This window comes from Solea senegalensis, linkage group LG5 (assembly GCF_019176455.1).
Source record: "Solea senegalensis isolate Sse05_10M linkage group LG5, IFAPA_SoseM_1, whole genome shotgun sequence".
NCBI lineage: Eukaryota > Metazoa > Chordata > Actinopteri > Pleuronectiformes > Soleidae > Solea > Solea senegalensis.
The window spans coordinates 18,315,729-18,328,045 of record NC_058025.1 but is presented as its reverse complement, the minus strand read 5'-3'; the positions used below and the strand labels follow the sequence as shown (position 1 = coordinate 18,328,045).

The following is a 12,317-nucleotide window of genomic DNA, read 5'->3' as shown; positions in this document are numbered from 1 at the left end:
ATCCCACTCTTCATCTTGTGCTGCTATGGGCAGAATGACACAGACATCACTGCCAGGAGAATGCCAATGACATTGCATAGCTGGCAGCCGTGCGTCAACGGCATGTGCACCGGTTTGTGTTCGGGCGGACAATTCATGCTGGCGGTTCAGCTTAAAGCCCAGTGGGCCAGGTCGGGTCAGGTCGTAATTTTGAGGCCCGTTGAGGACTCTATTGTCAGGGAATGCTGCCCTTCCCAAACCCTGACCTTTGACCTCAAACAAGGATTTTATATAAGGAAGCTATATAATGAGCTACATAAACAAAAATCACTGAAAATGTTAGTAATAAACATTTAGTAATGTATTGTATGTGATATCTGCATCTGTAATATCTGATATGTATAGTGGATAGTTGGCTGCCCTCTTTTTTTGTGTCACTTTGTATGCAATATGGAACAGCATCAACTGATCTTATCAACATGTAAAAATAGAACTCCTTATATTCATAGCCATCATAAGTGCCGTCAGATGATGAGTAAATGTGAGGCTTGTGTCCTCATGCCCAATTTAATAAAAGAGACATTTGCTGGCTGAACGAACTGTGGCATTTTAATCTGACAACACTGTCAGTCCTGGCCAAAAACACAACTAATGCAATCTAATCTCATGTGTGACACAAGCACTGCTGTTTGCATGAACTCCACAACTGCTGCACAGTTGATGTACTGCAAGACACCGACTCATCTCATCCTGCCCGTGTCTTTTTTCCATTGACTGTTCCCATGTCTCATGCTCAAGCTGGTCCTGAACAAAACATCATCATCTATTGTTTTCTAGTTTTTTCTCACCCCTGGCTCTGAGAGCAGCCTGCTCTTCCGGAAAATAAATTGCTATTTGACGTTTTCGCAAACCATGGGAAAAGTTACACTGGTATAAGAAAAACATTTGACGGGTGTCATACATGTCATAACAACATTCCTTGGTTCTGAAGTATTTGAGGTTCAGTCAAAAATCTCAACAACTTTTAAATGGATTTCCACAACATACTCCGTTTGGAGTCAGAAGATGAATCTTCTCTTGACTATTAGCTCCACCATAATGTTCCCTCCAGATTCTTTATTGCACCAAGAAGGAGAACATTCATTCATTGTCTGCCATTTGGTTCTCCATATTAGGGTCGCTGAAACTCAGAAAACCCACACACACCCAGAACATGCAAACTCCACAATAGTCGAACTGGAATCCGAACCAGTGACCTTCTAGCTGTGAGGCAACAACTCTAGTCGTGTGGCCCAAGAACGGAGAACAATTTAGGGGAAATGATGTTGCCACTGGTCCCCATGACAACATCAATCAATGTTATCATTTATCATTTACTGACACATTGACAGCATCAGCATACATCTGACTGCACTGTGCATGCTCCCTGTCTGCAGGAGTCATGTTCAGAGAAAATATCCAGAGAAAGTTCAACACATTTGAACTTACTTATGGAGGTAGCCGTGGAACAACTTCTGTGAGCCATTATGTAAAAATGTTGATTCTTTTCTCTATAGATGTTCGTATGAGACAGTGAGCAGTTTTCAGAAGGGCCCACAAACATCAGCCTGCAGAAAATACTGCTTCTTTTACCATTAATAGCCCTTTTGTCACATTTGTCTCACAGTAAATCAGTCGAGCACATGACAGTAGTGTTTCCTTTTTAACAGTAGACATGTTACTTCACTGTTTGTGTGCACAAAATACCATGTAAAGGTTATACTGTATACACGATATAGACCTAAGTTTGTGATTCTGACTTCTCAAATGGAACACTCTGAAACCAGTCGCTAAATTATGGCATCATCTAATTTGCATAATTCACAGTGTGCATGTAATGCACACCAGATGCTGGAGGAATAACATAATTATAGCTGAGTAAATTCAACTCTGGTGCAGTACCTCACACAACACACAAAAATAATATATATAATAATAATAATATAATAATACAGAATCCACTATAAGAAACAACACTTAAAGTCAGATGTGCATCAATATAAAATATAAAGTTGATAATTTAAACATCTGTAGTAGTAGTAGTATTAAAAATGTGGGCTATATTATTTGGAAACCTGTGTAGTGAGCTGAAAATTGCATGGCTTGTTGTTCAAGCAGATTATTAAATTAAAATCAAACACTTTTTTTTCTTGAAAACATATTAGACCTACGTGTACTCCATTTAAAAGTAAAGTTGTGTCTGTGTCTCTTCTCAGTTCCCAACCAGTCAACACATACACACAGGACAATTAAATAATCCATCTGCTTTACTCTTTTTCAGTATTTACACATGACCATTTTACAGCAATATTACTTTAGATTTATGGCATTTTAACCTTTGCTTATCTATCAAAATATACAAAAATAAAATAGCATCTGTTTCTTCCTGTGCCACAGCTGGCATCAGTTCATTTCTTTGGCTGCATGTTAGGAAGAAGTATGTGATTTCCTGTTCCTTTTTGCTCGGCGTGGGGATGGAAATCGGATAAACTCAAAGTGTTTGCTTTGGTCTGTGTTGGGGAAGGGAGGTGGACCTGTGTGGAGCCTCTTAATGAAATGGACCTCTCTCTGGTTCTCCCTCGTCCTGGAGGCTTTGATAGGCCTCCCTTTCCTGGTGAAAGCCACATACCAGCCCTCATACTTGGCATTCTGGAACGCTGTGTAATTGTTCTCCAGCACTATTTCTGTGAAGATGCAATCCCTGCTCCGGCCATTGGGCTGGGTGAGGAAACAGAAAAGGTACATTGTGTTAGAGCAAGACAGACTCACAATGAATATATACAGTACAGTACAGTACAGTACAGAAGCAAGCATTTTAGGTTGTTTATACATCATACATACATCACACAAAAACATCAACATATGTAAATCAGCTGATCCATGTCAAGCCATTGGTCAATCCTGTGCACTGCCTCACCTCATCTACATTGTTATGTATACTGTTAACTCCCCACACCAAAGTCCATTGAGAAAAACTGTGATTTTACATCAGGAGTTCAAATGTTCAAATGTGCTTTTTTGCGACTACAGTGTTTGAAATGATTCCAGATTTCGGATTTACCTCACAGACATAAATGTAGACCAGCTGCTCCTGTGACCCTGTGATGCAGATTTTCTCCATGTGTGGTCTTTAAAGTCCCCAACAACATTACACGATGTAAAACATGACTGCAGTCTAATTTATTCTGCTGAAAGTTGTGAACGGGTATCTTAAAAAGTTACTTACTCAATATTTTGAAATACGTAAATGCTCATCAGAGAAAAAACAACTTGGTGTGAAAAAAACACTATGTCTCTATCACAGATTACAGCAGCCACACCTTCAACACCTCTGAACCATGAGCAGCCACATACTGCATTTGGAGCAGTCAGCCAGATGTGTGGGCCCATCTGTTCCATTTCCATGAAGGAAGTGGAGAGTTGACTTCTGACCAAACACAGAGGCGAGCAATGCATGATGGGATGGTACTTTCCCTTCATCCCTGTCAACTATGACTGTGAGGATCTGCCTTTTGTTCCCAGCACATAATATCCTGTGGTGACTGACAACGTATAATAAACAATGACAGTAGCTTGAAGTATTCATCCAGTAGCTGCAGTGTGTATGTTAGTGGACGTGGGATGTTGAGAACAGGTTATGTGTCTACTGAGAATAATCTAGCTCTCAAAAGACAAATTAGGGGGAAAAAAAATCCATAGACTTCAAGAATAAAGTCGTACATTTACAAGAATAGAGTCGTAATATTGTAACCTGTTCTGGACCAGTTCTGGTCCCACAGAGGGGTTTTGTGCTTTCCCAAGAAACAATCCAACTGAAAATTAAGGTTTAGGGTTAAGCTAGGGTTAGGGTAACCCGTAAGAGACAGGTTAATTTTGGATCCAGAAGGAGTCGAGGTCCAGTGAGCACAGCTTCTCCGACACTGGCAGTACACCTGCAGAGCCTTATGGCATATGGATTTTTATGATAAACTAGAGAAACCACAAAACTCCTCTGAATGGCCCGCTGATGCATCCACCAATAACCCTGCAGTCGACCAGTTTCAGCTATTCCTCCCCTCCACAAAAGCAGCGATTTCCTCCAAGTCCCAAGTCTCCTCTTCTAAAACCACAGGTTAGAACAGTGGTTCCCAAACTTTTTCTGTTGGACCCCCCTTTGGAGGAAGAAATTTCCCAGGGGCCCCGCAACATTTTTGCTTTAGCAATACAAATAACCTCAATATTGCTTTGTGAGAAAGCAATTTGTGCAATGTGCAATTATAACTATAATAGTGTAAAATTAAAATTAAAGTTAGTTAGTTAGTTAGTTAGTTTTAATAAAAACTAACTAACTAACTAACTTTAATTTTTGTAAACAATAAATACATTTGGATAACAAAGAATACTTTACAAATATCAATCATTTGCTGTGCAATAAATGTTTTTGTTTTAACAATACAAATGCTGTCCCCTGGGTTTTGGTCGTCGTGAACCATTGTTCCATTCGGCTGACCTTGGCTTGTTAGTTGCACAGTTTTCTTTTTGCCCCTTCTAGAAACTTCTATATTATCCAAACCTTGTCACCAGTGTAGGTTTTGTTGTGGTACGTCACTTAAATGAGTCCAGCTTACAGCGATAACTATAAATAACCAATATCACTATAGCCATTGACAATATAATTAGATGATGTTTGTGTGTCATTTATCATCTTTTATCATTGATCATTATTCTATTTCTAAATTATATATTATAATAAATAATAATAAAGATTTAGTTAATCCACAAAAGTACACTTTTTTTTATAAAGTTTTTCATTAATAGAAACTGGCCCAAATCCTGGTTGAATTTCGAAAATATATATTTCAATAAACAGTATGAAGGATTTAGTTGCATCTAAGGATGAAGCTATTTATTGCAACAAACTGAATTTATTTTTACCCACCCAATATAAAATGTACGGTATATGAGAAATTACAGTGGCCTTCAATTACCCCATAACAACCTGAAAACCTTTCCCTTGGTCCAACCCAGGGTACAACCATATTACAACATGGCAGACCCCCTATCTGTGTAATATAAAGGGCAAAACCACAACACTTCTTAAGTTCAGGTAATACTGAATGAATGAAAACACAATTATCAAAGCACAGAATCTACATTGTTCAAAGCTAACACGCATAAGTGTAAATGTGTATTATGTGCAGACAAAAGAAGAAGAATGCATGTGTATTGTACCTTTCCAACGAGTTTCCCCTTCCGGTTCATGCAGAGGTAACGCCTGCTTTCTGCTCCTCTTATCCTCACTCGACTGCCAAAGGTGTCTGTCTCAACAAACAGGCGAGCTGCAAGGAAAAGAGGGGAAAGGGGATATCAGTGTGTATCAATGAAACTCGAAATGTATACTCTATTTGAAATTAAAGAGTTCCTTGCAATATCCACAGCACTGATATATAGCACAAATGATTAAGACCAGACTAAACAATGAGTCAAAACCTTTGAGTCTGGGTCTGTCAGAGTTTTTTCTCTCCACTGACACCTAGTGCTTGTTTAGTGTGTGACCTATGATTTCTCTGCCTAAATGTAACTATACACTATATAAATCAAAATCAATTTGATTCCTGTTATAGTTTGACAGATTTTTTTCATCTGCTAAGATGAAACTAGACACTTATCTACTATTATCACTACACTATTATCAGTCAATAAGTGAGTGGGTGAGCCTGTAACAATTTATAATTTAACAAATCACCACCATTCCTTCACTGAATTGCTGGACATTAAAGAGCTGTATTGGCAGCAGAATAAACATCCTCAGCTGAATTTGTCTTGCAGTTAATTATGGCCACTGGGCATTACAACAGCCTTGTGTATTGGGGCTGTAGAGACAAAGGACTTGTTCTAATCAGCCGCTAATTTGCCAGACGATGGATTCATGGGTACAGCAGGGAGGCTGAATTAGCATATAGACCTGAAAACACCTCACAGAGGGACAAGCGGGCTAGAGGTGAAACTGCTGCTTGTGCCTGAGGACGTCAATCTCCAGCAGAGACTTTGTGTCAGAGACCAAACCATGACATTCAAGGAAAATCTCAACATTCACATTTTTGCCATTTGTTGCACACATTTTTTTTTTACCAAGAGACAATGTATGTTCAATAGACAACAGACAAAACTTCCAAATTAGACATGTTTAGTTTGAGCTCTGCAGTTCACCAAAAACGAAAATAAATAACAAAACATTATTAGTCATAGCCTCAGTTAGAGTCTTTCAAATAACAAGTCACAGAACAAGTTCTGGAAATTGCACATTTAACATATTTCTTCAGAAGACAGAAACATCTCAATTCTGTTTTTTGTTTTGACCATATTTTCAAACCCAAACAAATATAATGCTTAAAATTGCAGATACAGTAGGGTTGCTACCGACAATTATTTTACAGTAATTTGGCAGTCCATATAACACAATTGTTAAATTGGTTTTTTTTTAACATTACAATTACAACTATCATGTTTTGTCCACAAACCAAACTATTGAGATGATCTGATTTGGTGATATTGGAAACAAAGAAAACTCGTTTGTTTTTTTTGTTTGTTTTTTCATAACAACACACTAACCATTTAATCATGTATCTAAATAATTAGTACTTAATTTAATAAGTGATGGCTATATTTAGATTACGTTAAACAGAAGCACGTGCCACTGGCAGCTACACTTGGACAACATGGACCTGTGTTGTGACCAAATACTAACATTATTACAGTATAACATGTTCACATGCTCTACTGTGTGTGCTAATAATAAGAATCGCAGCTCCACAGCACAGGCTCGGGTGCTGCAGCAGAACAGGCCCGGGTTAAAGTTCAGCTCTTACCGTACATGTTTCCATCCTCAGCTGTGGCGGTGACCCGTTTGCCCTGAATCTGGACGTGTTTCCCGCTGGTGCGACTGTAGAGCTGATAGACTCTGATCTGTCTGCGGCTCAGCTGGTCCGTCACTGCGCCCTGCGTCCTCACATACTGCTTAAAATTAGGAGACGGGTGATTCTCCCCCTTTTTTATGTAGGGAAAAATGAAATACATAATTTTTTTCTTTCTAAACTGGGATTAAGGAATGTGTAAAGCCAATTCAATAATTTTAAAAATTAAAACAAATCATTTATTTAAATTGTTCCTGTTTTTCAAAACAAATCTCTTGTGTCAAATGACCAGTTCTCCACTTACCTGAGCATGACACCACAGCACGAAAAAATGAAACGATCTGCAGGAGTAACAAGAAATAACAAATAAATGAAGAGCTGTTACATTTGTTTCAATCATACAATCGAAGTGTCGCAGTCGCACTCCTCTCTGTGGCCTTACATGTAAATACAGCGCTGGTTTATTCCATACATTCTCCTTTTTTTAAAATGTCATCCGACCAGGAGCCGGATTAGTGAGGCAGATAATCCTTGATGAACGCGGTGAGTATAAATCCAGAGATAAATGCACTTCTGCGCTGTCCATCCACAGTAACACGGTGTCTACTGGAGTTCACTTTTCTCACATGAAGCCTCTCAAACCTGCCGATCCAGCTGACTGCAGGACGCACAGCTCCTGGAAAGGTCCGCGCAGCGCAGCAGCACTGGATATATCCAGTATAAAAGGAGGACCCCGGGCATCACTGGGGTTCAGACGTGAGGAGAGATCCCCGGCTCTGTGTTACAGTAGGTCTGCTTGGGTTTGTCAATTTCTCCTTTTAAAAAGCCCTCTCTGTCTCACCGGGACCAGGCTGATCACTGGTTAAATGTTGTAAAAGAAAGTCCCTCCTCCTGTGGGTGGGCACAGCACCATTTCTCTCACCCATAACATTGATTTCATGGGTGAGAGAAATGCTGATGTGAAGAAAAACAAGAGGAATTACTCTTTAAGCAAATATAAATAATAATAAGATTTATCTTCAATTTCACATGTTATAAAGGTCTTGTAAGCAGCGTTCTTTTGGTGTTATTGATAGAAGAATTTCAATTTCAAACACAAAACAGTCTACTAGGTTCTGTTAAGTTATAAATAAGAGTCTAAATCAAATTTAGAATAAAAAGTAACAGTTACAAGTAGCAGTTTTTACATAAGGTGCAGTAGTGCCACATGAGGTGTAGCAGTATGATCAATTGCAGTGTAGGTGGATTGTCTATGAACTTAGCAGCATGTTTATTTTATGCCTCCACTATTTTGTCTCCCAAATTACTTATGCACCAATTCAATGATTACCAACTAGATGTACCAGATTGCTACACTATAACCAAAGAAAGCAAAAGTCAAATGATGGTCCCTGGCTGAATGACCAGAGAGTTGCAAATATAAATGTCTGTGGAAAGCTAGCAAATCTGAAATAACACCTGCAATCCATGAAAATCATATGCACACTTAATAACAGAATGCAGTCGATGATGCCACACTGTAAAAAAAAACCCTGTTATTTTTATGGTAAAAAAAGTGGCAGCTGTGGTTGCCAGAATTCTACCTTAATAAATATGGTAATATAAATAACATTGTTTCTAATTGAAAATAACAATGTTTTGCCATATATTTAACGTGAAAATACTGTATAAGTAAATGATTTCTCCATGAAATAAAACAGCATTTATTAACATAAAATACTACTTTATTTAACAACCTTGTTTTTAATGGTAAAAACTGGCAGCTGTGTTTGCCAGACGTTTTGGCTCTTATAAATATTATGGTATTTTTACGTATAAACACAATGGTTTAATAAGTTTAACAGTAAGAAAATGTATTGTTTACAAAAAAAACCCGCAAAAGATACAGGTTTGGGATATTTCCGTAATTAACATGGTGCAATTATTTAACAGTAGATTAATGTAATTTTTACAAGAAAAATATACAAAAATTACTGTTTTGTCAACTATATACATTTATGATATTTCGTATTGACAGTTTTTCACTGTAAAATCTATGGACATTTTTTACAGTGCAGATGAACTTACGTCTCAGACATTATATCAAAAAATACATTTTTAAAGTGATTAACTCTGTGGTTTGTGGTCCCTCTCCTCTTCCTTTCCTGAGACTGATGCTGAGCTTCCTGAAAAAAGGCCTCAGTTTTTTTGTCAATAAAGTTCAGAACATTAGGTCTCAAATCCAACCAGAGACACATCCCCTTTTAATTCCTTATTTGCTGTCTCTCTTATTTATATAGCGCCAAATCATAACATACATTAACTTAACCATACAATATTATATATAGAGAAGAGAAACTCAACAGACATCTCTGGCAGAACTAGAGTCAAAAATGTATGTGTTTATACATTTGCATTGAGTTTAGTCAGGATAGTTCTGAATTGGTTGTAATATTTTATAGTAAACATAGCATGAATAATAAACAACGACAACCATAATCATGATAACAATAATAATAATAACAACAATAATAAAAAAGTATAATAAAAATAATAATAGTAATGATAATAATTGTGTAAGTTCTGGATCTTGATCCTGCAGGAGTCATGGGTACCTGCAGAATGGTGTTTCCCACCATCTGTCCCATCACAGGAAGCATGAACTATAGTCACAGGGCAGTTCAGAGAGAGAACATTCACTCATGCTGCTGCTCTACTGCAATTACTCTGCACACAATTCCCTTTGGTGTAATGCAGGGGTGTCAAACTGATTTCAGTCCAGGTGACACACACAGTGCAATTTGATCCCAAGTGGGACAGACCAGTAAAATAATAGTATAATAATATATAAACATCCAAAATATTCCCTTTGTTTTACATTGAATATCATATCATGAACAACCTGCAATTTCTTGAGAAGAACAAGTGCAATTTCAACAATATTATGCTTAGGTTTACCATTGACACATGGAAATAGAGATGATAGAATAGAAATCTATCCTATGTTTGACACCCCTGGTGTAATGACTGCTACTCCAGCATCAGCAACAACACTGGAAAGAAACAAACTGCAAACCTGCTATTGGAATAGAATAGAGATCAAGTTGTGAGGAGTCGGTTAGGAACCGATAGCAGGCAGGTGAGGAGGCGTAGCACTTTTGATGATTTATTAAAAAACGATGAACAAAAGAACAGTGCAAAAGGATGTTGGTGGTGGTGACCACAATCAGCTCCAAGCGGTGGTGAGGATAAGTGTCAGAGGCAGCATGCAAATGAAGGTCGGGTCTGAACACAAGAGGACACAAAAACACCAACAACGAGCAGACAGTAGAGTTAAACTCAGTGATCTGGTGAGGAGTGACTGCAGACCCAGTGAATAAGAAAGCTGCTGTGACGAGGAGAGCAGATCTGACACAGGTGAGGTGATTGCATGCCAGAAACATAGGAGGGAAAAGAGGAAGTGCAGGCGGAGACACAGGCGGAGCTTGACAAATATTTCATTAATGCCTCCCCCTATGTGCTTTTAATGTCAACCATTACTGTAGCATTGTATTTATGAAATGAAGTAGCCTAATCACACCTCATGGAGTTGACAGAGAGGTGAGAGAGCACAGGCCCAGCCACACTTCCAGCTCATGGAAATGTGCCACAACAAGTCATCTAGACAAAAAGATTCCAACTCTGGGTAATCAGCAAATCACCTTCCTCTTCCTCATCTTCTTGATGAGGAAGAAGAGAAGAGAAGAGAAGAGAAGAGAAGAGAAGAGAAGAGAAGAGAAGAGAAGAGAAGAGAATTATTGTATATGACAGATGGGTTGCAACAATTGAATTAATAACTGATTAATGCATTAATCATCATCATCTAAAGCAATTCTTCTGAAAGATTCAAGTTCCTTAAATGTGATTAAACAGGTCTGTTTGCTCCTCTGATATTAAACTCAATCTACATTTTGCAGCCTCTCACATTTTATAAGTCAAAACTAGAAATGAATTCATTGAGAAAATTATCAACAGACTGATGAAGAAAATAACAGTTAGTTTCAACCCCAATACTATATTTAGTGCAGACAAGGCATTCTTTGTGTCCATGGACAACAGTGTAACTTGATGCTCCAAGTGCCGTCACATCTTGCCCTTCTCACATTCTTGTGACCCCCCCATCACCCCTGTCTCGGTCACTGGAGTGGTAAACTGCAGCAGAGCAGCATCTCTGACACAATAGTGTTTGAGTCGTGACAGGACAAGGAATATAAGGCTGAATTCCACTATGTTTTCCTTTGAAGGCGATGTTTAAAAAAACACTTTCATCCGGACATGTGTTTCAGCTCTGTATCAGTAAGTAATCTGTGTCCATACTAACACACCAACATGTACACCACGTGCCAGCTGAGTATACTTGCGTTGTGGCCAATAAGAATGAATCACTTTCACTTCACATTGCGTGCGACAGTGGCTCAGTAGTAGAGCGAGTCGTCTTCCAACTCAAAGGTTGTGGGTTTCGATTCAGCTCCAATAGTCTACATGCCGATGTGTCCTTGGGCAAGACACTTTAACCCCACGTTGTGAAAGATGAGTGAGGACATAGATGAGTGATCAAGACTTGAAAAGTGCTATATAAATACCACTTGGTTCTACTGTGAAATGAAACACATTAGCAAGCAGTTCTGGTAAAGTGCTACAGTTGAGCATGGGGATCCCAGCCTCCTCTACCAGTCACATAAAAAAGATACACATGCTCCAAGTGCCACAGATTACCAGACAACAATTACCTACAATTACCTTTTTTATTTTTATGTCATTTTTTAATAGTTTATATGGAAATCCAACAGTTCACACAATGAGCAAGCACTAAGCAACAGTGGAGAGAAACAACTCCCTTTTAACAGGAAGAATAAAAAATGACTGACAGAATCAGACTCAAAGATGTGCAGCCAATCTGCCTCAGCCGGTTGGGGGGAAAGGAAAAATGGGGGACAGAGGCGAAGTGGGGGACAGAATGGGAGGAATTACTAGAGCTCTAGAATTACATCCAGAGACACAGATACACAGAGATACAGAGTAAAACATGCAATGACATAGGATTATTGTGTCAACAAAATAGAATAAAAAGCAAATAGAATTAAAAAAAAAAGACAATCACCACTACCATCTGACATCAATTTAGCATGATCCTCAAATGATAAAAAAGTGAAATCTTCTCTACCTGATCTACAGCCTCTGCTATATGGAAACCTTCTTGTGGTTTTCAGCTAATAAACAGGGATTGGATGTTTTAAGAACAAAAAGACAACATTATTATATATTTTACCTCCTGACATAAGCTGATGGATCCCTTCTAACAAATCCAATATACATCAAACTAATCCACATAGTTTTTATATCAAATCATGTCGCTGCTGTCATCACTGTGGAATTGGTAGATCAGCC

The 12,317-nt window shown here is 38.4% G+C and overlaps 1 protein-coding gene across 1 annotated transcript; it reads right to left on the bottom strand.

Annotated features, from left to right (window-relative positions):
- Positions 1 to 2,267: 2,267 nt before the first annotated feature.
- Positions 2,268 to 7,710, bottom strand: fgf17 (fibroblast growth factor 17). Its single transcript, XM_044026760.1, has 5 exons — positions 7,354 to 7,710; positions 7,216 to 7,252; positions 6,867 to 7,044; positions 5,230 to 5,336; positions 2,268 to 2,736 (listed from the first exon to the last, which is right to left on the bottom strand). The coding sequence occupies exons 1-5, from the start codon at positions 7,383 to 7,385 to the stop codon at positions 2,446 to 2,448; spliced, it is 645 nt and encodes a 214-aa protein (XP_043882695.1). The 5' UTR covers positions 7,386 to 7,710; the 3' UTR covers positions 2,268 to 2,445.
- Between the last annotated feature and the right edge of the window lie 4,607 nt (positions 7,711 to 12,317).